Genomic DNA, 26,129 nt, shown 5'->3' on the forward strand with positions numbered 1-26,129 from the left:
ACAGCTAGCTTTTCTTATGTGTGAAATAACTCATGTCCATTCCTTCTTCAACCTCAGAAAAGGCACCTGAGGTTGGGGTTATGTAGCTACACATACAGCTTGACTACTCTGGTACTCAAAAGCCAGACTAAACAGGTTTTTCTTGCATTGCTTCTGGACAGGGTTGGTGAACGGACTTGGGCAGAGCTCTAACAGCAGGGTGTTCTATAGTTATGGGAAGCAATGCATCTTCGGGCCAAACAGGGGTGTTGCATCACTTTTAGCCTGAAGTTCCATTTTAGAGAAGCTCTTGGTGGCCTGCAGTCCACTGGTGGGCGGGGCTGAAGATAAAAGGGACGGAACCAAAAATACCATTATATTGTAGCTTAAAGCTCTTACTGCCAGTAACTAAGCCTTAGGAGAAGCATTTCAGAGCATATGAAGCTGCCTTATACTGAGTCAGACCATTGGTCCATCTAGCCCCCAGTATTGTCAACACTGACTGGCAGCAGCTCTCCAGGGTTTCAGGTGGGAATCCTTTCATGGTCCTACCTGGAGAAGTCGGGATTCAACCTTGGGACGTTTGCATGCAAAGCATGTGCTCAATCACACTGAGTTTTTAGAATGGGGAACAAACTGCACAACACCAAACAGCTAGTGGTCAGGGGAAAGGGGCTGGGCCTAAAGAAGGGGGCTTGGCCATCTGAGAACCACTGTGGTCTGGACTGAGACCCCAAGCCAGAGGTTCTGCTCCCCAGAGTTGAAGGGAGAGGTAGCAGAGAATGGGAAAGAGCTGGGTCTATGACCCTGGAGAGGGTCAAGAATAGACAATACTGAGCATCAGCTATTGGGCACTATAGAAATGAAATAAAGAAATACAGACAAATCACCTGAACTGGTATAAAGCACCTTCCTCTGTTTCAGTTCTGAAGGCAAGATGTAAATCAAGTAACAACCCAACAGCTTTATTTCCTGACGGTACTTTCTTGTTATCCCGTTTCAGTACGCTACCACAGGCTGCTCCCTGACACTCCATCATACAGAAAAGCCCGACCATGAAGACATTTGTGAATACCGCCCTTACTCCTGCCCGTGTCCTGGTGCCTCCTGCAAATGGCAGGGCTCGTTGGAAGCAGTCATGTCTCACCTCATGCACGCCCACAAGAGCATCACCACCCTTCAAGGAGAAGACATTGTCTTCCTCGCCACAGACATTAACTTGCCGGGGGCTGTCGACTGGGTGATGATGCAGTCTTGCTTCGGCCACCACTTCATGCTGGTGTTAGAGAAACAAGAGAAGTACGAGGGCCACCAGCAGTTCTTCGCCATCGTCTTGCTCATTGGCACCCGCAAACAAGCGGAGAACTTTGCGTACAGACTCGAACTGAACGGCAACCGGCGGAGGCTGACTTGGGAGGCTACGCCGCGCTCCATCCATGATGGTGTGGCAGCAGCCATCATGAATAGTGACTGTCTTGTTTTTGACACTGCCATAGCACACCTTTTTGCAGACAATGGGAACCTTGGAATCAATGTGACTATTTCTACGTGTTGTCCATGATATTTCTGTGTAACTAGTGAGACCACATGCTTGTCTGGACATAATGCTTTTATGTTTTACCGATTTATTTATTTTAAAAAATGGTATTCAGTGTAGGGCTGTGCAAGCTTTGAGCCTCGGATTCGGAAATCCGAATCCCAGAGGTCATTTTAGGATGGATCCACCATTTTATTGCACAGCCCTAGGCCCCCCATACAGCCTACACCTCCCAGCATCCAGTTCCTGGGAGGGCTGTACATACCAGGGCCCAGAAGCAGCACTAATACCGGAAGTGGCTGTCGCCATCGCCTGCCCTGCATGATTGCCGGCCGGCGATCGCGAGGAGGAGGTGGCCGGTGATCGCACGGGGGAGGCAATGGCGACAGCTACTTCTGGTGTTCCTGCTGCTTCTGGGCCCTGGTACGTACAGCCCTCCCAGGCACTGGATGCTGGGAGGTGTAGGCTGTATGGGGGGGCCTAAGGCTGTGCAATAAAATGGCGGATCCATCCTAAAATGGCAGATCCGTCCTAAAATGGCCTTTGTGATTCGGATTTCCAAATCCAAGGCCTGAAGCTTGCACAGCCCTAATGCAGTGATAACCCTACCTGGCTGTTCCCTCTCACATAGTTAACCATCGTATGAGGGAAGAGCAGGGTCGTGTCTACTGGTGTCACGACAGCCCCTCCATCCATGCTTTGGGAACCTGCTCTACACATGTAGACTCTCTCCATGACATGGAGCCCTGCATGATTGTTAATTGTGTAAGGAGGGACAACCAAATAGGACTTACATCTTCTTAAGTAATACAGTTCTTACTTAGCCTACCATTTTGTAATTCTCCCTCCCCCTTTTGGGGGATTTTAAAACCATGACAGTTAAACTAATGCAAGATGATTTAGTCCTATTAATCTGAAAGGAAGAGAGGGGTTAGTATTGGATGTGTTTTTAGAGGGGAAACAATTCTGTTTTCTTGACAAGCAAAGCTTTTTTAGACATATGGAATTGGAAAAGAAAGGGTGGGGTGTACATCAGAGATGGATCTCTTGTGCTAAAAGAGACAGTTTACACATTTGGAAGAATGAGGTGCTGAAGTCCTTGGGTGTTCAAATGGACTGTATTCCTTGAGACTGCATACCACATTTTGAAAACCAAAACCCATATCTCCCTATAAGAAGAAACATGGGGCATCAGATAGAGCGGTTCTAGCTAAGTGTCCTCTCTGCTGTAGTAGTCTTCCTTCTTATGGGATTTTTATTTTTATATGAGGGGACTTTCAGAAATTTGATCTTTCACCTGAAACCTGAAGTGATACACTCCATTTCTATTACCTTAGAACTCTCCTGGCTCATTTTGCAGCATTGGTAGGTAAATCTGCTTAAACTGTCTCTGAGGTAAAACAAAAATAAATAAATGGTGCTTGATAATCTCCATGGCTGGCCTTGTAACACAACGAAACAAAGAGGAAAATACAGAACAGGGATGAGCAACTTCTGTCTCTCCAGATTTTTGAGCCTACAATTCCCATCAGCCCCTAGCCAGCATAGGCAGTACTGAGGGATGATGGGAGTTTTAGACCACAAGTTGCCCACTCGCTACTCCTAAAATAGACAAGAGGACTGGGATTGGATTTGCTTTATCTATATTTTTAGACATAACACTTCCACAGGTCTTTGGAGAGTTAACTATTACATAGCTCCACAATATAATAAAGAGAAACAGAAGGTACTTTGTCAAGTGGTTGCTCTTGCTTCTGTGGCTGTATTAAATAGGTACGTTTGCTCTGCTACAGAAAAGTGTTCCGTACACCTGCAAAGAGTTTGATCCTTTTCAGCACCCATCCACTTCAGCAAGAGCTGAAGAGGCTCAAACTTTGCTCAGTTTGCTGCCTAGTAACGGGATGGCAAACCCACAAATGTATTTGAGCAGTTAAAAGTAGGCCCCATCTATAAATATATCTGGGTTGTTTACATGTGGCTTCCCTTTGGGAAGGCATACTTAACATACTTGACATTAACATTGTAAAGACTGACTTAGAATAACACGAGGAAAAGCGATATGGTGGTTGTCTTGTCTTCTGCTATTTAAGTTTCTTTTGTTGTCGTTGCCATATTTACTCTAGTTTTCTAAATAAATATTTTGCAAAAATAACTTATGTGGGCTCTTCAGCTGACTAGAAAAACAACCGCATGTCAGTTATATGTTGGTAATACAACTGCATCCCAGAAATATATGAATTCAAATCTCTTTGCATTCATAAGGGTCCAGGTTGGCGGTGGGGAATATGTGGCCCTCCAGATGTTGCCAGACGGCAATTCCTATCAGCCCTAGCCAGCATATTCATTGGTCAAGGATGATGGGAGTTGCAGTCCAAGACGGTTCCCCTGGTAAGGGTTCATCCGTGGTATCTCCAGTGTAAAAAGAATCTCATCTCAGCTTTGGAGATCTGTTGCCACACAATACCAGTGGAGGCTGGTGGCTCCGATGTCAGTGGGGTGGTAAATCTGCTCTAGATTTCAGTCCTAACATTAAAGGAGCTATTCAAGGTAGCTCCTTTAGAGTTCTGACTAAAACCTGTAGTGGATTCACCGGCCTCATGACATCAGAGCCACCAGCCTCCACTAGACAAAACTTGTCTACTTAGGGCAGTGCTCTGTCACTGTATAAGGCTGCTTCATTTCTTCAGTATCTCTCTGACTTAGGAAGGGACATTAGCTTCCCTTGCACAAGGCCTCTTCCTCTGCTGTATCCTAGTAGAGTTTTATAACTACTATGAACAGCACATGATTTGACAGCAGCACGAAATTGTTCTGTCTCCCATGTGTGCCTGGAAATTCTCTTCCCTCCCTCCTCCCTTACAGCGTTGATTGAGTTTCCTCAAATAGCCATAAAGAGCTGGTATAGCAAAGTGGCTAAGAGACTGAGCTACAAATCAGGAAGGTGTCTGGTTGGAATCTTGTCTGTGAACTCAGTAGGTGGCATTTAGGCTGGCCTCTCTCTCTCTCTCTCTGTCAAGTAGTCAGAATTATGGAAAGCAATTATTTGGGTTTTATTTTTATGTGTTTTTCTTCTCATACAGCCCTTTGGTATGGAGGAAAGACTTCTGTTTTCTGACATTGATGGACACTACTGGCATGTGCAAGTGCAAGGTGGATGAAAAATTTCTTTAACTACCTCTGGTCTGCTTCTTGCTGTTCATTTTTCTTACCGCTCCAACTCCTTGGTCTAAGAAAACTCAAAGCCTGCAAATGGAGATTCTGAATAGATTGGTTTCTCACATTTTCTGTTGAATTTCCACATCTAATGCCTCCTCCGTTCAATCTTGTCATTGAAGAAAATGTGACTTCTTAGAAGGAAAGAGTCTCCTATCATTAACTTATTTCCTGTGAGAGTCAGGTGGTTTATTTTTCGTCTCTTCCCTACCTTTGCTATACCTGACCCATTCTCCTCCATAAATTTTATAATCTACAGTTGTAGTCATTGCCAGATGCCCACCAACACCAACCATGAGACTATTAGACATAAATGACCTTGTGCAAATAGCTCTGTGCTATTTTAATGACTTTGTGCAGAAGCCCCAAACTCATTGCCAGCATAAATTCTTAACCCTTATATGTTTTTTGAAAATAATTTTATTGAATGCATATCCTGTTCTTATAAGGGATTGCCTGTGATTTCTCACCGAGATTGCTGCTCATTGGGCATATTTTATCTATTTATCTTCATTAATGCAACAGCATTAATGTTTCCAGGCCTTAAACATGCCTTCTGTGCTATGACCCATCAAACAATAATAGTAGTTACTGTCCCGTTGATGTCTGTGCAACTGTTTTATTTACTGCTGTCTTTGTTTCTGACACACAGAAACACACAGGAAGGCATTACAAGCCTCAGTAATCCATTAAGACAATAGAATCAGGTATTTGATACTTGATGTAGAAATTAGATTAACGCCTTAAGGGAGTTAACCTGAAACAAATTCTCTTAAGAAGGCTATGCCAGTCTAATGCTCTAGCACAGACTGAAGCTCCTAGAAAGTCTTCTTATCCTTGTACAACAACAATAAGTGTTTATGTAGCATTTTACAGTATTAATTTTACAGTGTTCCATCTACATGCATATACTTTAGTAATGAGATTCCCGGGAATTTAAAAATGATCCTATACAGAACAGATCTCCTGTTTTAAGGTTGAGCTTCAAACCCATTCCTTTTGGCATTTTAGTTTGCAGGAGAAGTGAACAACAATTATGGAATATTTTCTGTTACCCACAATAATTTTGCAATCTAGGTATATTATTCTTGCCAGGAAACAAGAAAGTTGAAAGCAATGTTTGCTGAGAGATGTTGTCTGAGAACACAGAAACAGGAAGTTGAGAAGCTGCTCTGAGCATAGCATGAATTTCTGAATGATGCAGCAGCTGTGCCTGATTTAAACCTTTATAGAAATAAGCCTTCTTTGGTTCTGGGACTCTCACTACTAAATTATACATCAAGGGATATTGGGACTATCCCTTGATGTATAACATGGGCAAGGTGTGGAATGCAGTTCCTTTGGCACAGCCAGCCAATGCATGCTTTGTAGCACATAGCCATCTTGTCACAACATTGACAGAGTAGAAAGTTTTGGGGCAATTCATTTGGGGGTAATCCAACGGTAAAAAATGTTAAGGGCATAGAATCATAGAATAGCAGAGCTGGAAGGGTCCTACAAGGCCATCGAATCCAACCCCCTGCTCAATGCAGGATATGCTTGATCAGTTTGACTTTAAATAACACTTTCCACCAATTTACTTGGAGCAGATGTTAAACTAACAGCCAGTAATTTCATGAATCGCCTTGGTTATATTTTGTGACTTGATGTCTAGATGTCCGTGCATTAGACCATGTGCTTGTGCTATTGGCTCGGCACAGATTTCTAGTTTTGTGCTTGTGGCACACTGCATAATCTGTCTTATAGTAGATTGATAACCATGGCCTCATATCATCTGAGTTGGCCTACCTTCTTGAGCCAGAATTCTACCCATGGTTAGCGTAGATTTGGTCTGTTGACCAGGACAGCTGTATGCAACCTACAGCTCCAGCCATTCAAATCTGGCTCTTGTGCCCAGTGAAAGAAGCTGAGCTGTTTTGAAACCTGGGTGAGGGTGAGATGATGTAACCAATCCCCTTGCTCTAGTCTCTCTCAGTTGCTTGGGATTTGCATATGCTTCTCTCTTCTCTGTGTTCACCTGCTTCATCATCTTTGCTTTGCAACTTCCAAACATTTGCTAGTCACAGCAGGACTCAGCAACTAAGGACCAAATACAGGCTGTGACTGAAACTGCTGGTTCCGTCACCCGAAACCAAATCCTATACTAAAAGGTAAATCCGGTCTCCTGTAGACCATTTGGCAAGCTGCTTTGTTATGTATCTGATCTGAGGGGCAGCAGAATGTCTATACTTATAAATTGATGAGCCACTTCTCAGTTGTGAACTGTTTCAAATTCTTCACACCATTCAAATAGCAGAGATTAAATGGCAGTGTTGATGCCCGGGAAAGAAAGAGACCTTTTAGGGGATGAATTTTAATCGTGTGTGTGTGTGTGTGTGTGTGTGTGTGTGTGTGTGTGTGTGTGTGTGTAAATCACCCTGGGTGGATTTACTGGATCATGAGGACTGCAAGACCTTGATTCCTAGAATTCTATAGAGTTGGCCCTTTAAATTGTGACACTGTGCCCCAAGAATAGCTACTATACATTCCAAAAGTGACCTCACTCGGATATTGAAAGCAGAGTATACCAGCACAGCAGTGTCGGCACCTGCTCTTCCCTATCACTTCCCAGGATGGTGTTTGTATTTCCTTGCTGAAGGGCCAAAGGGACAAACATGGAGGTGTCAATGGACAAAGTTCACCTTTTGACCATATCGATGTAGAGTTCCACATTGGGAGATTGCTGAGCGCAACTGACGCCATGAGAAAAGAATGTCATCACTTCCTCAGTAATGTTTCCAGACCAGAATGGGAAGCCTCTGAGCACGCAGAGACTTTGGTGGGTTGTACTGAGACCATGAAATGGATTTTTCCCAGCGGAAGTTTATAATTGGTAAAATGCCTCTATTCTTGAGGTGTTTCGGCATTCCCTGTTTAGCTGTTTGTATCCTTCCTCTTCAAAACTCACTGATTTGCAGGTCAACTAAATACATGCATGTATAGGGTGACCATATGGAAAGGAGTACAGGGCTCCCGTATCTTTAACAGTTATATAGAAAAGGGAATTTCAGCAAGTGTCATTTGTATGCATGCAGCACCTGGTGACATTCCCTCTTCATCACAACAGTTAAAGCTCCAGGAGCCCTGGCTTCCTTTTCATATGGTCACTCTCTGCATGTATGTAACTTGATTTGCCATCACTTGATTACACTTGATGACCTGGATGTATGAAGTGACTCCATTTGAAAGTATCATGTCTGACCTGAGTGGTACCCACAATGGCATTCATGACACCATGAATGATATTTAATGACTAAAATTAACAGTGCAATCCTATACATGTCTGCTCAGAAGTAAGACCCATTGGATTCAATGAGGTTTATTCCCAGGTTAGTGGGTATAGGATTGCAACGCAACGTAAGTGAGGATGGAGATTGTCCAATTCTGAGCAAACATGTTGCCATAGCTATGAACAATTCTACTGCACAGTCTGTATTCAGAGTTGCAAAAGAAAATTATCTGCAGTACATACAAACTATGACTTTTAAACATATGTTTATGTTGACTTTTTAATGCCAGATTCTGGAAATCCTGAACCAAGCTGAAGAAATACATAATACATCTCAATCCTAGTATCATTCAACAGGACCCCCCCAAAATCTTAAGTGAATGTGTTAATATGAAGTGACATATTGAGATGCAAAAACAAAAATTTCTTTAAGAGGACAGGAAAAACATTTTCATTAAAATCAAGATGCTGTACAAGAAACACAGATTGACATTTTTATGCTATCGTGTACCAAATGTGCAAGCAAGGAACTAGCTAAAAGAAAATGCTAAATGTGACAATATATTTATCATATTTATCTGAACATTTAAGATATTTTTATACCGCCCTTTATCAGATTTATTTATTGCTACATTTAAATCTCGCCTTTTTTCTTCTCCAAGGAACCCAAGGCAGCTTACATGACCCTCTTCCTCTCCATTTTATCCTCATAACTCTGTGATGTAGGTTAGGCTGAGATTCAGTGATTGCCCCCAAAGTCACCCAGTGATTTACAGACTGGGGACTAGAACTATGCTAAGTCCCAGTTCAATACTCTAACCACTACATCACAGCATCTCAGGATGTTTTACAATGGTTAAAAATATAATAAAACTTTAAAATTAATAGACCTTTAAAGTCCAACTAGAAATGTTCCTCCATGTGGAGAGACTATTTCATCATAATTCCAGGCAGCCGTCTTTGTATATCCTTACTTAGTAGTCAAGTAAGAACACAAGAGCCATGCTGGATCAGACCAAGGGTCCATCTAGTCCAGCACTCTGTTCTCACAGTGGCCAACCAGCTATCGACCAGGGACCCACAAAGCAGGACATGGTGCAACAGCATCCTCCCACCCATGTTGCCCAGGAACTGGTGCACACAGGCACACACAAGTACTTCATTATATTTAAATTAAAGACGAATGCTAAGCTTACTGATGAGCATTCTGATGAGCCTTAGCATTCTGACGTTATTGGGATCATTTATTTGCAACCGTATTCATATTCATATCTGGGAGTAAGCCCAACAGAGCATAGGCTTCTGAGTAAACATGTCAGGAAGAGTAAGTAACCTTTCGGCTGTAATCCTTAGTCTAATTTCAAAAGCTCTATGCAATCGACACTTTGCATGCAGAAGGTCCCAGGTTGAATCCCCGGCATCTCTCGGTAGGGCTAGAAAAACTCTTGCCTGAAACCCTGGAGAGCTGCTGCCTGTCAGTGTTGACAGTACTGGGATAGATGAACCAATGGACTGACTCTGTTTAAAACAGCTTCCTATGTTCCTATGATCAGTTCAGATCTCTGGTAAGAGCTATCTGTCTATTCCCAGCAGTCCATTGGGTAGGAAGGAAGAGGGTATCAGAAAAAGAGAGATGGGATGGCTACCCATTCCTGGCTTTGGCTTCTCCCACTACTGTCATGTGGCTCCTGAATGTAGCCCTCAACAGGAAAAAGGTTCCACACTCCTGATAAGATTGCACTGCATAGCTCAATAAGCAAGACTTCTTGACTGAAATATAGCAAAAATAGACATATGTGCATTTGTCACCACATGGAATCCCTGTACTTTCCCACACAGAAGTAACTTTTCTGCAGAGAATCTAAGTGAAGTAACCAACTGTTCATTCAGTTATCACAACCAAAGTGTTGGGAATCATTTTATACCCTGAAACTGCACACCACATCTTCAAAATAACAAAATTTTATGGGTATGGATGATTCTCTAATCAGGCTATTTATGTCTTAGTCTAATTTTGTGACAATGCAGTTGTGAGCTTATTAACATATTTTAGCTCTTGTGATATGTATTGTGTATACATTTCTTAATACAATTTCATTCAAGTATTGTTTATATGTAATAAGCTATGCTTTTGCTCATGGAAATGTTCCTGTTCACTTTCGTGAAGATGTTTTTCATAAAATCACCAATTGGACATCCCTTTTCTCCAGAATTTGCCAACACCAAATATCCATTAAACACTGTATGTGAAACTGACTTCCCCTAGAGACCACTCATATTGAACATTCTATGGCACAGTTATCTGTGCTTGTGTGAAGGTTGCCACTTTTTGTCAATGTTGCATCTGCTGATCATCAACGCTAAGCTCCATAGGATGAGCTAAGCACAGGATGTGCTGGTTGGAAAGATTTAGGTGTGACCTAGCAGAAGCATATTTGTCCTCCTCATGACAACCCCTCCAGTTCTCTGAAAATGCTATGCATGGGATCAGCAGACACTGCTGAATGGGGGTGAGCTGCCTGTGGGGTGGGTGGGGGAGATCCTCAGAATTGGGCAGAAGCATCTTCCGGGAGCAGAACCTTCCATTAATGAAAGGCAGTTCTTGGATCCAGCCACTAGTTAAGTAGAGGTATGTGCGCATGAGAAAAAAGCATTTTACTAGTTACTAGATGTAGACACAAAGAGACATAGGATATAAGGAGGAAGCAACTAAATTATCTCTTCCATGAATTAGCCCAGCAGTGGCTTCTGCAGTTGTGTGAATTGTTATGAATCTTGGAAGCTGTGTGTTTCGCCCAAGGCAAGAGACAGCTCTGAATAAGAGCTGGCCTTTATATTTTCAGAAACTGGGGTCAGTCAGCCACTTCTTTGAATCCTTTGAATTTGTCTTTGAATCCTAGGTATTATATAACCTGATAGCTGCAGCATCTAGCGGTGACTCAGTCTGCAATCTCCACCTTGAGATTGGGTCAAAAATGCAGACACCATAACCACAATGTCTGGCCTCATTTTGGGGCTTTGTTTCGCACCTCCCCCACAATCCACTTTCCCTACCACCTAGTCTGACGAAGAGTTCTGGAGTACTCAAAAGCTTGTGCACTCTTTTATAGCGTTTTAGTCAGTCCTGATAAAACAATTACCCAAATGTGGATTTGGGGGAATTAAAAAAAAACCTTCAAAGACCAATAGGCCTATCTTTGCTTTCCAAATATGTATGCATTCAGTTTCAATATTTTACTCTTAATTAGCAGCATCCTTCCTTTGAACAACAAAAAAAATGTATTGGGCTGTGACTGTAATAACCAATTCATTCACCATCATTTCATTGTCTATGGCAGGATTAAAGCTCCCACAAAGGTTATCCACTTATACCCAAAGAAAAAGTTGGTTGTTAATATAGACCCCTCTTAACATTGACCTACTAGGTTCCACATAAAAGTGTGCTAGGTGGGTGAAGAGACAATAATAAAGAGAATTGTGCTCTCTCCACCAGCTTAGTGAAATGAAGGAAATAAATGCTTGTTAGCAGTTTGGGGTGCAATCCTGCGCATGCTTAGCACCATGTACATTGATGGTGCTATATAAATAAATAAATAAATAAATAAATAATAATAATAATAATAATAATAATAATAATAGCTAGGAAAAAAAGTCCTATGCCTCCCATGCTAGCTGAGGAATGCTGGGAATTGTAGGACTTTTTTCTATCTAAACATACGTAGGATTGCACCCTAAATTATTGAGTCACAGTGATTTACAGGTTCGGGAAAATGCAACCTAAAAGCAAAAGCACACCAAAAGAGAGCGCCTGCGTAACTAGTAAGGGGCGGGACTTGAGGTGAGAAGCACTGGCTGAATCTGCCTCTTTGAAGTCCGGGTAGAGTCGAGTGCTGCGGCACCGTTACCCTGGAGACTAGAATGCAAAACATTGCGCGTCATAGAGAGCATCGAACGTCGGTCCTTTTCAGCAGTCCCTGGAGTCTTAAAGGGGCCGGGGCCCCTGCACGATGTGTTTGCAAGGAGAGATTTGGTGCAGCGCATTATGGAAGGCGCTTCCGGGAACCTGGGAAAGGATTGCGATGGAGCCAGAGAGCCAGGTGCTGCTTGGGAGTCAATGCCCTGGAACATCGGTGCCACAGAGAAACATGGGAGAAAGAAGCCGGGGTCGGGGAGTGGATTTGAAAGAGATAGGTTTTCAATGTATCATCCCATAGACTTTATGGCGTAGAGTCTTGGCGACACACCCCATGGAGGGAGGGCTACGGGGGTCCGATGTCAGGTGTAGCAGAGGAGACATCAGTGAATTCATACAGGTGTGTTAAATTCAACTAGATATATGCGCGTCGCCAAATCCAGGTTTTGAAAAGGAGATTTGGCCACGTGAAGAAGCATTACTCCGTCTTGTCTCTCTCCAAAGATGCAAGCTTGGGTCGCAAATTGTCAGGGCTGGCCCAAGGCATTATGCTGCCTTGGACAGAGCAGCAAATTTACTATTACAACACCCCCCAAACCTGCTGCCTGAAACAGCCATGTCACTCTGCCTAATGGTAGGGCCGGCTCTGCACATTGCAGATCTCTTCTCACCAGCAGATGTTGAAAGGGTATTCTTGTTAATTAGTTTTGCCATGTTTTTAAACAGCGATTGCATCTTCATGTTGCCCTCTTGTGCCCCAATCAAATAAGAATGGCAGAACCATCCTTCCACCCCAACAAACACATACACATGCTTACACTTTTCACTGTGTGTCCTTTGGCTCAAAGGACTCTAACTCCCATCAGCACCAGCCAGAATAGCCAATGGTTAGGGTTGATGGGAAATGTAGTCCAAAAACATCTGGGTATTATATGTTCCCCACCCTTTGTCTAGTGTATTTACAACCATTGTACATTAGTAAAATATTGTTCCCATGAATATCATTTTTACTTAGTGTTGAAATGTAGTACTTTGGCCCAGATCCAACTGAAATATCATGATTAAGTCCTGCTGAAAGCAAAGACTGTTCTTACATAGATTTGCTTGGATGTGTCAGGGAAATTCCCTGGTCCGGTAGGGAGGGAAACAAAACTCCAGGCAGGTCCAGATACAAAGGCTTTTATTCAGACTGCACGTGTAGGAGACAGGCAGCCTCCAGCAGGCAAGCTGAAGGACAGACTCTTTGACCATCACCCCCACACTGCAAACTTTTATACATTCAGTGTTGCTCTGATGAAATCATACTTTCCCTCCTCCCTCCCGCGATTGATTGCAAGTCCCATCACTTTTTCCATAAACGAAACTATTCTTTTGCATAAACAAAGCCCAATATTATGGCACCAATAACCAGTACAAATGTAACTTCATGTTCCTGATAAGCACTCCAAGGGCAGCTGGAAAATCCCAGAGTCTACTTCTGAAATGGCCAGTCAGGGGATTTTGAGGTATTTTGGAAAAGGAAGGATGAGATCATCCTGTCCAAGTGATATGCCGGGATCAGACATTCAAGGCTTTCAGATATGGATTCTAGGAAAAGGCAACGATTTGGCCGGTTGGGTCAGGAGCCAGTGTGTGGATGACAAGTTCATGACAGCCTTAAATCGCCTCTAGTCTGGCTTTTCACAATTTATTAATTCAGGAAAAGTGGGGGCAGAGGGCTAAAGATTTCTGGGGTGCTTGTGTACTTTTCACCTCTGACAGGAACTATGGGACTTTTCAGATTTCCCTGTCAGATGTATATGTTATTGAATTCAATTGCAGCCTTTTCATGACTAACTCTAGCTGAAGTGGGGCCAGGGTTTTGTTTTTTGTACAACTGTTCATCCAAATACTGGAAACTATAATCGGATGCCTTTAGGAACATGTTGCAAACCAACTCACCTACATCATTTTGCATTCAACAGACAGTGAAGATGTTGGAAAAGGACCCTCAACCCCAGGAACTGATAATTCAGGCAGGTAAGTAAATGGTAAACCAGGTTTTATTTGTTTTTATTCTTCAGTGGTAGTAATTTGTCACAATGTTGCATTGTATGAAGAGATGGTGAATGTTTCTCAAAGCACTGCTAGCCGTCCATCGAAATTCATTGGCAGTAGGTTCAAGACAAATGAGAGGAAGCACTTCCCCCCGCCCATAACAAATAGTTCACTTATGGCAGGTGCTCTATATTTTTGGCTCTGAGAGCTGCATCAGGTGGGCCCAGGGGGCTATCCATATATCGTACACTTAGTCATGTGCAAGCACACACGAGCCTAGGGATTCCCTTCTAAGAATCCCATGAGAAATCGGAGATAAGGAAGGGGAAGTCCTGTGGCTTTCCCTGGCAGATGCAGAGGGGCCGGTGAGCTGAATGTGCCTCATAGGCCACACTTTTGCATCCTTGACTTATGGCATTAATTGCCCGAGATGTGGAGATGGCTACTACTTTAGAAGGCTTTTTAAAAACATGGAAGACACATTTATCCAAGGATAATAGCAGTGATAGTTAAAAATGGAACCTCAGTATTCAGCGGGGCCATGTTTGTGTTCACCAAGTGCTCGGGTACAATACCGTGTCCTCCTTGTGAGCTTCTCAGGGTTGTCTGGCTGGCAGCTGTTGAAAGCAGAATACAAGACTAGATGGACATTTGGTGGAATCCAACGAGGTAGTTCTTGGCTGGGTTCAGACGACACGATAAGCAACTGGGAGGGTGGAGTGGGGGGTAAAGAGTTAATCGTCCCCTGTGTTGCTTATCATGTCATGTGGGGGAGGGGAGACACAATGGGCATATAACTCACAGTACGCTATTTTTTCCATTTAACCCACGGAGAAAAACAACGGGCTGCTCTGTTGCTTATCCGGAGACCCGATGATTAAAATGTCATGTGGTAGGCACCATTGCATGTACCATGCGTTATTTCCATTGGTCATACACTTCTCTGGCAGGAGTGGCTGGAAGTGCCCCGGCCGGTCCTGTAGAGCCAGCAGAACTTGCAATGCATGATGGGATAGTGCCGGGAGGACTGAGGGAGGAGCACCAGCTGCCCGGAAGGACAACGGGACTTTCACCCGTGCAACGGGGGCGGGACAACATGTCATGTGGGGAGCACTGGCAACATAACACACAGTGAGTTGCCTATTTCCCCCCTGCCCTGCTTGCCTAAAGTGTCGTCTGAACTCAGCCCTTAAGTAGTGGACAGCTAAGTATTTTGTGCAGCTATTAAGTCGCTGTGAAGCAGTCTTAACTTCTTTTCTTCTATTTCCAGCATTTTTCTCTTTTCACTGGAATTTTGGATATGTGTAAAGGAGTACCGCACTAAGTTCTAATGTTCATGTTGCTATGAACGCTGGCCTGGCCATACCTTTTGTTTGTATTCAGTGGTGGAGGGGAGGCACAAGGGACCACTGCTCTGGGCAGGGCCACCCTCCCAGATGGCAGACTGGGTGGAGCAGCAGACCGCGTTTTCCCCTCTCCCCACCAAGAGAGGTCCTGGCCTCTGCCTCACTCCAGTGAGGCAGCACCTCACTAGGTGCTCCAAAAAGCCCATTAGTCACTCTCCCTCTGCAACATTTGCTGCAGCAGGCGAGCGGCAAGGTGGCAGGTGGTGATGGGAGCAGGGATGAAGGGCAGCAGTGGCAAAAGGGGGTGATGCAGTGGTGCAGTGTGTTCATGCCCTCCCACATCAGCATCAGGCCCTGGTTCTGGGACTTTTTTTTTTTTAGAGCAGGAGCAGTGATGTCATCTGGTCAAGCACTCTGGCAGGTGAATAAGGAGAAAATGAAGTTTTATGATAGTTTGTGGCAGAGTAACTTAGATTTGGAGAATGAGGAAAATAATCAAGCAAAGGCAGGATACTTCTTTCTTTGATGGACTTCCTACTTCATGATAGCAGTTTAAATCATAACACTTCTTTGCCAGATTGTTTGCATTTCTAATTTAAAATGAAAGATTATGTTCCAGCTGGCTGAAGAAGAGCATTCCTTACACACAATGACTCAGTTTGTGCAATCGCAGCAGCCCACCGTGGCTTGTTTAACCCATGGTGGGTTGTGTCACATGATGATCGCCATTTTTTCATTTACTGTACAGCATCCATAGTTTAGATTATGTATATGTTTTTGTTAAAATATAAATGCAAGACTGTACAGCACACAAAGAGATTAATTTTGATTGCCTAAAGGATTTGCTGAAGTAGCGTGGACTTGAAGAGTATCTGGAGTCGGCTGGTAACCACTCACTCAAGTCCCTTAACCAGGAAGTGGTCATTAGCCTTTGGCTACAATTGTTAAGATCATCTTGGTCCAAGTATGTTTCTTACAGGACTAGTCACATTACCACGTTCTTTAAGGTGTTTGGAGCCACACCATCTCTTAATGAGGAAGTTGCCACTTCCTAGACCCAGGCAACAATCTCCTTCTTGCGATATGTAAGGAGAGGAGAAAAGGTTGAGAATATATATGTTGTTGGGTGGACATTTCCAAGCATCTTGTCCACATTTTTATGCTCTAAAATCTTAAATTATTCAACAAAGATCAGGCAGAGTCCTGAATGCTTAAGCTCATGGGTTTATATTCATTGTGGAGTCCAAATCGTGGTGGATACAAGCAATGTTGTCCTCAAAATTTCTTCTGAACATGTCATGAGTTCCACCCTATCTCCTACTGGGCAAGATTTCAAAAGGCCCTTTGGAAAAGTTCCACTTAACAACATTGTGAGGACACAATATTGGTGGAGAAAAATGGCTTCTCCCATCTCCACCTCCACAAAATAGGCTTGATGATGAGCTCTTCCTTGTTTTTGGTAAAACCCATCATGAGACTTTCTCCAAGTGCGTTCTAGTAATTGCCCAGCTTGCTTCATTGCCCTCAACTCAAGTGTATAAGAAGGTGCCAGACAGACTGTGCTCAGTGGGAGAGGATGCTTGAGAACAATGTTGATTATGTCAACATTTCAGTCATTTGTGCATTCCACAGACTGACCCGGGAATTTGCAGCTGTACCACCCGGGGTATTCCCTAAAGCCTTCTAGAATCCATTAGAATACATTTGCCTCTCTGGATGGACCAGCCTTGCAGAGGAGTAGAGTGCTTGTCAGCCTAAACTTCAACACGAAGTGATCTGACCATGACAAAGGAGTAGATGCAAAATCCTCCTCTTTCAGATCACCATTTTCCTGAGAAGGACATTAAATGCCTCTCAGTCTCAAATAAAGTCAACCTGTTTTATATATTGATCCTTAGTGCTGCAAAGGTAAATATCCTTTCTGTAATTTATTTTCAACACAGGGAAGCTGAAGGTAGCATGACAAATCCAGAGGATGACAACTTCAGAGGGATGGAACTGGAGGACACCACTGAGGAGCCAGATATAGACACAAGTACAGAATTACTATTATTTTTGAAGTGGAAAATGAAAGGAATGCATCTTCAGTATATTGGGGAAGGAAGCCAGTACTTTGAGGCTCATCAGGATAAACATCCCCCCAGCATGGAGTGCCTTTTGTGCCCCCCCTTCATGGTCACCTTTGCAGGGCTACCCAGAAGGTTTATTGGGCCTGTTGCAGGTGTGATGTAGGCTCCCTGCTCCCAGCTCTGTTTGGCTCCCGCCTCAGCTCAGTACTTGCCCATCCCAAAGGCCAGCCGTGGTAGGCAGGACCATAGGCAAATTTGGGCAGGGCTGAATACAACTCCGCCTCACCTTTACATTGTTAGTAGTTTGTGGTAGGAAGCTTGTCTACTCAGAAGTAAGCATGAGCACCATGTTCATTCACAAATAAGCAAGGCAGGCCTTGGTACATCTACTCAGAAGTAAGCAGGACAAACAACTGCAGGTCTAGGCTCAGGAGGAAGCAGGACTGGATTACTCAGCAGAACTTTCCAATATCATGTCTACTCAGAAGTAAGCAGAGCAAGCCTCTACATGACTACTTAGAAGTAAGCAGGACAACTTTCTGCCAGGGCAGGAAACCTCTTATCTCCAATCAGGTGCTGGTTGGAAATAAGTGCTTTCCCCTGCTAAGGATTGAGAAAGGAAGCTCTTGATCAGAGTAAGACCTTTTCCACTCGTGAGGTAGGGCCAGGGGAAGAAGCTGCCAGGCTGGATAAGGAATCCTGGTATATGTGGTATGCCTTATCAGGCCTGCAGATCAGTAGTTCCTTATTCCTGTTATATATGAACAATGCATGTAAAGGCAACACTGGAAAAGTCTCTTCCATCTAATACTGCAGCAAAAATGCTTTTTTCTATAAATGGTGCCCTGAGCTCAGTATGATATTGCTAAGTGCAGCCCATCCCGGCTAGGTGTTCTCCAAATGTGTTGGATTACAACTCCCACCATCCCCAGCCAGTACAGGCTGTAAATAATGGGAGTTGTAGCCTAATACATCTGGGGAGCACCAGGCTGGGGAAGGCTGACTTTTGTGCAAGACCTGATAGGGACAGTGATTGAGCATAACTGTAAAATGAGATAGGGTGGGTGTTTCAGAAATTAGGAAAGAACTGATTTGCATCCCCATCTAAGGAGGAATGTCTCCCCCTTGATGACACTATGGTGGGGAGCGTTAGGTTTGTGCATATGTGGATTCATGTAATGGATGGTTGTATTAAAAATAACATTGGCTCTCCGAGAAAAATTCAGGATGGAAGCTTTGTGTTTATTTAAGCATGTATGTGCCACCGTGTCTTGACTGTTAATGGTGCTTGTATGAACAGGTTCTGAAGATCATCCAGGAAGAGTTAGAAGTAGAGCTTCCATGTCTTCAGCTAGGTAACAACAAAAATAACAAAACATTGGAATTAATTTTAGTGGGATTCTCCCTGTTACACTTAGAGGGAGATGGGACGAAATTTCTGCTCCTTCCTAGGGTCTTTGCAGACATTATTTTTGAGCTTATATCAATGGCCCCATTCAGAAGACACCTTAAATCACAGCTTTAACCATGGTGGTTAAGCCAGAAAGCCTCATTCACCATGGATAAAGCCATGTTTTAAGGTGTCTTCTGAACACAGCTTGACGTTCTGTCTTAACCACTGTGGTTAAAGCTGTGGTTTAAAGTGTCTTCTGAATGGGGCCACTGTATCTCACTCAAACTGGTCTACCATGTGCCATGGGAGGTGGATTGCAGCTTCTGGCTTGGATCTGGAATCAACCAGGTTATCTGAAGGAACGCCGCCTCCCATATGTACCTGCCCGGACCCTAAGGTCATCCTCAGGGGTCCTCCTCCATGAGCCCCTGCCAAAGGAAGTGAGGCAAGTAGCTACCAGGAGGAGGGCCTTCTCTGCTGTGGCACCCCGGCTGTGGAATGAGCTCCCTAAGGAGGTTTTCTTGGCACCTACATTATATGCTTTTAGACGCCAGGTGAAGACCTTTTTATTCTCCCAACATTTTAACAATCTTTAAATTTTAAATAACATGGTTTTAAATTTGTAATTTTGCATTGCTGCTGTTTTATCTGGTTGAGCTTTTATATTGTATTTTATATTATGGTTTTATACTGTTGTTTTATACTTTGAATGTTTTTAATTTTTGTGAACCGCCCAGAGAGCTCCGGCTATTGGGCTGTATAGAAATGTAATTAATAAATAAATAAATAAATAAATATAAATAAACCTTCTATGGACAAAAGCTCACGGATGGTGCTTCTTGCCTGATTTTGGGCAATTCTTCCGCCACCCCTGCACTGCAGCTCATCCCATTCAGCACGGCCACTCGACCCTCTGGGTAGCATTTTCAGTGGGCTGTAGGGCTGTCACAGGGAGAAGCTAGCAGGGAGCCTGCTATCGCCAGCCCAGTTGCTCATGCCTAAATCTGGATCCAACCCCAGGTGTGTGGAAGCCCCCACGGCTACTTTTGTGGCTCTCATGGGAAAGCTTGCCTCAGCCTCACATAAAATAAATTTTAAAAAAAACACTACCTTCGCTTTTGAGGAGAACACTTCTTACATTCTTTACAAATATTTTTATAATATTTAACAGGATTTCTTCATTTGGTTTAAACATGTTATTGCTTGTTCCTGTTACTGACCCCATTGGCCAGTGGGAGAAATTGTGATGGTATTGCAATAGCACAAGTAGATTTGGGGCTCGGGCCCATGGGCCCAGGCCTAGCAACGCTCCTGGTTGACACCCATCATCTGAGTTTGCTATTAGAAGGAAAGATACCTGCTGCAATTGCACCGAATTGTAGAATTCCTATAGCAGAATTCTTCAGGACCTGACATAACTGCTATGGCTGGAAAGCTCCGGGCCTTGCATATACATATCTTGACAGGGTTCAACAATGTAGAAGCATGTGCATTTGCAGATGCTGTCATAACGTATTGGGCTTCTCTAATCAGTTATTTGCCAATGCCCGCAGGGATTAATATATTGTCATTCAATCTTCTTAGGTCTTCTAAAGAAAGCCGAGAGGAGAAGGCTGGCGGGAGTCCAGAGCCAGAATCAGATATTACTACCTCTGAAGGGTTAACAGAGTTATCTTCCCAGAAAACCCCTGAGACACCATTGTCAAGCACAGGTAGTAGGTTTGAACTTCCTCACATGCAAGGACAGGGCCACGCTTCAAGTGATTAAGAGCTATTGCTGGCTTTGCAGAAAAGAATACTCCAATAGTGGGTTGGATTCAAACTTAGCCATACTTATAGGAGTCCCATTGATTTCAATATGCCTACTTTAAGTATGGATGAAGTAGCTCCAACCTAACCACAGTATCATCATCATCATCATCAATGTTTGAATAGCATTTCCAAGTGTTCAAAGTGCTTCATGTGCATTATCTAGTTGTAAACCTTACAGCAATCCTATAAGGTAAAGCATTGTTATCTTCCGTATTGCAGATAGGAGTATTGAGGCTGACCGAAAGAGTAGGTTATTTAAGGGCACCAAGAGAGTTCATAGTAGAAGCAAGATATGACCCAGGGACTTTCTGATCCACAGCTTAGTCTTTTAGGGTGCAATCCTGTGCATGTTTAGAGAGAGGGAAAAAGTCCTACAATTTCCCGCATGCCCCAACTATGCTGTCTGAGGCATGCTGGGAGTTGTAGGACTTTTTTCTGTTTAAACATGCATCAGATTGTGCCCTTAGACGCTTGGTTAGTTTCTGCATTCCTTGCCAGGTCCCTTGGCTGCGAGAGGGTAATTGGGGTATAGGTATTGTCTTAGACAGAACTTTTTCCCATCATCTGCTACCTGGAGTCCTTTGATGTGGCAATGCCCATGACCAAACCTGGGACAGTTGCATGCAAACATATGATCTACCACTGGGCAACAGCACCACCCAAAGGTACAGACACTCTGGCTGGGGCATGATGGGAGTTGTAGGATTTTTTTTCTGTCTAAACATGCATAGGATTAAGCCCTTAGGAAGTGCTAGTTTCAGCATCCCTCGCCAAGTCTATGGCCTCGTCAAGTCTGCAGGCCGCTCATTGACTTGCAGAGGTATGAGATTTGGCTGCAAATGGATATTTGGGGTATAACTTGTGTGTGTGTGTGTGTGTGTGTGTGTGTGTGTGTGTGTTGGGGTGGGGGAAGGGGGTCAGAGTGGTCCCAAGTGAGATACCCCTGTCATGAAGAGTTGTTAATCATTCCTGAAGGATTATTAATTTCATTAGTCCAGGACCAGTATGCAATGGAGATTTGCCTCTTGTGCATTGGATCTAGACTTTGTTGTCCTAACTTAATAATCATTGGATTTAATGGATCTACTTTAAGTATGACTAAGTCCGGATCCAACCCTGGATGTATAACTAGTTTGGTTTGTACTCAGCACGAAGCAAAGGCTTTCCGAAAATATTGGGAGGAGTCAGGAGAGAAAGCACATCTGAATACCAAGTAAACAGGTGAGCCTTTAAAACATGTTGCTTTCCAAAAGAAATTGTGTTCAACTTGCTATTGAGTAACAGTATACAAAACTCCAGCAGTGTCACTACTGTTAAGTTATTTTCTTCCAGGTAATAGTTGGGAAGGCAAGAAAAGATCACTTGTCTTTCCTCTTATACTTTAGGTTTAAACTGAAGCAAGTTTCCCCAACCTGATGCCTCCAGTGGTGTTGGACTACAGACCCCATGCTGGCTGGGGATAATGGTAGTTGTAGTGCAAACAAGTGGCGCGCACCAGGTTGGGGGCCTTGGAGGTGTGGATGTGGGTGGGGGTGACATGTGTTGGAGACTAGAAGGCTGGGGGTCCCAACTGGCTTCCACATTTTCACCCTGTTGTCTTCCACAATACTGTGCTCAATCCTGAAATTAGTTTTGTGTGAATTTACTTTGGGATGTATTCTTTCTCCCTCTACTTTAAACATTTCTCAGCTCTCTTTTTCCCCACTTGACCTCTATGACAAATGAGGGATTTTGTAGTCAGTTCCAAGATAAGGGTGTCAGTTTCCAGAGGGGGTAACCTTGTTAGTCTGTTGGTTTTATGTTAACGCAGCCAACATTAGGAGTGGCATTCCTACGCTGGATCTAAGCACACTTTGCTATCTTGCTTACTGGTAAATTTCTTACACTCCTTAGCTTTTCCACTGCTTAGAAGCCATGTTCAACAAAGATAGCTCTTGGGCATCGAAAATGACAAAGGGCCTTGGAGTTTGCTTTGAGACATAAACTAATTATTCAGCTTGGTTACACATGGTCTGTTGTGTCTACTGAAAGGGAGGCACTGGATACCGTTGCTGCCGATACGCATCAAAAACCCTTAGGAATATCTGTCTCAATGCAGACAGATGCGAGCTGGCTTTATGACCATGTCTACAAGAGAAAGTGTAAGTAACGGGGTTATTGTGTCCTTTCAGTATTAAAGCAAAACAGGGAAGAAGTCTTCATTGTAACAGAATGCAGGAAGCTGCCTTACACCAGTTCAGACTATTTTCCCATCTGCATCCATATGGTGTATTTTGACTAAGGGTGCAATCCTATGGGTGTTTAGACAGGACGAAAAAGCCCTACAACTCCCAGCATTCTCCAGCCAGCTGGCTGGGGAATGCTGGAAGTTGTAGGACTTATTTTTTTTCTAAACCTGCATAGGATTGGGCCTTAATGGTCTTAGGCAGAGTTCTTTCCCATCATCTGCTACCTGAGCTCTTTTGATGTGAAGATACCCAGGACCAAACCTGGGAGCTTTTGCATGCAAATGTATGCTCTACCACTGGGCAACAGCACCTCCAAAAGGTACATTCAGCCCTCTTTCCATATGTGGGGCTTGTCTAGGATTTGAACCCAGGACATACCCTGAGCAAGAATCAAAGCCCTGTTCATTTATGTGATTTGATTTGTACCCCACCTTTTTACGAAAAATGGCATTCAAAGTGGCTTGCAGACATAATTCAGATTGATTAAAACAATAAAATACATTAACATAAAATAAAAACGTAATAGTTACAAAAATAAAAATTATAAAACAGTTATCCAACCCAACAGACCCACTTATAGGCTAGAGGTCTTCTTGAATATTTATTTATTTATTACATTTATATCCCGCGTTTTTTCCTCCAGCGTACATAATCCTCCTCCTCTCCATTTATCCTCACAACAACAACCCTGTGAGGTAGATTGGGCTGAGGGTCTGTGACTGGCCCAAAGTTACCCAGTGGGTTTCCATGGCCGAGTGGGGACTAGAACCCGGATCTCCCGACTCTCAGTCCAACACCTTGGCCACTGCACCACACTGGTCTAAAGTAGTCTTTGCCTGCTGGCAGAAGAACAGCAGAGCCCTAGTCCATATACAACACCATGTATCCAAAGTGACTGGAAATTGTAGTAATTTTTAATTTTGGTCCTACCCTTATGCAACATCCATGCTATGGTAATCTGTAGATTAGACAACTGCAGTGCATTGTATGTAGGGCTGCCTCTGAAGATTTCTTGGACGCTTCATCTGATCCAAAAATATAGGCTGATGACCAGGAGCAGATAAATGGGACATATCTTCCCCATTCTTAAGCAGCTTCACTGGCTGCCTCTCTGTTTCCAAGCACAGCTCTAAGTGCTGTGGTTATCCTTGAAAGCTCTATACATCTTGACATCCAAGTGGCTAAATAAAGGACTGTCTACTCTCAGACATTCCTGCCCAAGTATTAAGGCCTTGTCTGGGTGACACCAGCTGTAGAAGTCAGGCTGATGGTCAGTTGTGGTGCCTCACTTCTAGAACATTCTCCTCAGGAGCCTCATCTGACACCAAATCTTGTTGGCACCAGGCAAAAGCTTTTTTCTTATTCGGGCCTTTTAAAAATTATTTAGATAGATTTAATCCTGCTAATGTACTTGTGTTATTTCTGCTATTTTAAATATGTTTTGCATTTTTTAAAAAAAGCCTTATGGTTGGTTTTAAATATTAATTGTAAAACTTCCCCTAAAACTGGCAAGCAGGATACTAAATATTTTAAATAAATAAATATAATAAATAACACACCAACGGAGTTGAACAAGAGTCAAGACTTGTGAGTAGGTGCAGTTTCCTTTAACTTTCTAAATTCAGCAAATGTATAAGGTTTATTTTTAGAGGAACATAGCAAGCACTCTGTGGGCATACAGAATATAGCAAGCCCACTTGACAGCATACAAAGAAAGTTGTGTATTATTGCATTCCTGTGGCAGTACACAGAACTGCTTTTATGAAACATGTTTTTCCTGGCTCCTTATTCCTTCTGGCCTCACATAAGAAACACTCAAAATCTCTTCTGCTTGTTATAAAGGAGCTTATCCTATTTGCAGATATCATTATGATTTCATCAGTACAATCAAACACCACCAAGTAGAACCAAATTCTAATGTATGGTCATGGAAACATCCCCACTATAGATATTTTCAAAGGCAACCAGACTGAAGTCAGAGTTGTCTGCAGTGGCAAAGTATATAATTTGTGATATGTGTGCGAAACGGTGGTGGTTTTTTTATTGTGCAACCAAATATAAAATGTGCAGTTCCAGGGGTATGGGAATGTGCAGTTCCAAAAGAACATTTGTGCAGTTCAAAAATTCAAGCCATACAGATGTTGTATTATGTTGATGTTAAAAGTGACTGAGAATATGAAAAGTAAATTGAGTAGTCCAGGCTCTGATCAAGCATTCTTATTTCTTCTCCCCTGCCAAAGAAAGTCGCAGCTAACACCTTTTCTAATTTCCACATCGTATTCACCAATTTTTGAAGCAATCATTCTAAAGAACATGGGGACTCCTTTCCTGACAAGTCATGTGAAGTTTTCAATTTTTATGACATGGGCGATGATGCGAAAAAATATCCAATATCACATTCTTAAAAGGAACCTTGTTGAGACAAAGCTACATGAAACTGTTATGTCTAAAAGTATTGTCATAGCACAGCAGTCAGTCTGGGGCCCAGCGAAAAAAGTATCCTTGAAGCTCTTTAAAGGTTCTTCCAAATACAACCAAAGAATATTCATGGACAAAATTATTAAGCTTTGAGAAGAAAGAAATCTTCCCTCTAGATTTATCATTGTAATGAGGTCAGCCACATATCGACTGCAAAGAGGCACTTTGGAAGTTTGAGTTCTCAACTTTCACAAGATCCCTCTTCGCTCTAGGGGGCTGTCTATACGCTCCGAAAGCCTTGCGGTGGCGCTGTGGTGGTTATACGACACAGCAGCCACCTCAAAGCCACCACAGGGCTTTCCTGTAAAGCTCCGCATTTTAAAAGTCGAGGACTTACCTCAATTTTTTAGGCTGCAGCCAGGGAAACACGGCTCTTCTGCTGTCTAACCTCATTCCAGAGTCAATGTGGAGATGTTCCTGAGTGGAAGGTGACCCCTGATTGGTCGCCATCCTCCCGGGCACGGGGCAGGCCGGTGAACTGCGTGGCCACCAGAAACCTCGCTCCCTCCCTATGCATCAGGATTAGCTGCCACCATCCCGCAACAGAGAAAGCGTGGGGTTTATTTATTTATTTATTTTTTTATTACATTTTTATACCGCCCAATAGCCGAAGCTCTCTGGGCGGTTCACAAAAATTAAAACCACAGTAAAATACCCAACAGGTTAAAACACAATTACGAAATACAGTATAAAAAGCGCAACCAGGATAAAACCACACAGCAAAGTTGATATAAGATTAAAATACAGAGTTAAAACAGTAAAATTTAAATTTAAGTTAAAATTAAGTGTTAAAATACTGAGTGAATAAAAAGGTCTTCAGCTGGCGACGAAAGCAGTACAGTGTAGGCGCCAGGCA

The 26,129-nt window shown here is 43.2% G+C and overlaps 2 protein-coding genes across 2 annotated transcripts in view; both read left to right on the plus strand.

The window, feature by feature from the left end:
• Positions 1 to 1,627, plus strand: part of SIAH2 (siah E3 ubiquitin protein ligase 2) — a 31,875-nt gene extending 30,248 nt beyond the window's left edge. Inside the window, exon 2 of the mRNA XM_063132073.1 lies at positions 983 to 1,627. Coding sequence (XP_062988143.1) covers positions 983 to 1,540 — 558 coding nt within the window. The 3' untranslated portion in view covers positions 1,541 to 1,627. The remainder of the gene's footprint in view (positions 1 to 982) is intronic.
• Positions 1,628 to 11,767: 10,140 nt separating this feature from the next.
• ERICH6 (glutamate rich 6) overlaps positions 11,768 to 26,129 on the plus strand; it is a 35,351-nt gene continuing 20,989 nt past the window's right edge. The window contains exons 1-7 of the mRNA XM_063131973.1: positions 11,768 to 11,809; positions 13,829 to 13,929; positions 17,237 to 17,328; positions 18,663 to 18,717; positions 20,340 to 20,467; positions 21,716 to 21,788; positions 22,599 to 22,708. Coding sequence (XP_062988043.1) covers positions 11,768 to 11,809; positions 13,829 to 13,929; positions 17,237 to 17,328; positions 18,663 to 18,717; positions 20,340 to 20,467; positions 21,716 to 21,788; positions 22,599 to 22,708 — 601 coding nt within the window. The remainder of the gene's footprint in view (positions 11,810 to 13,828; positions 13,930 to 17,236; positions 17,329 to 18,662; positions 18,718 to 20,339; positions 20,468 to 21,715; positions 21,789 to 22,598; positions 22,709 to 26,129) is intronic.

This window comes from Elgaria multicarinata, chromosome 8 (assembly GCF_023053635.1).
Source record: "Elgaria multicarinata webbii isolate HBS135686 ecotype San Diego chromosome 8, rElgMul1.1.pri, whole genome shotgun sequence".
Taxonomy (NCBI): domain Eukaryota; kingdom Metazoa; phylum Chordata; class Lepidosauria; order Squamata; family Anguidae; genus Elgaria; species Elgaria multicarinata.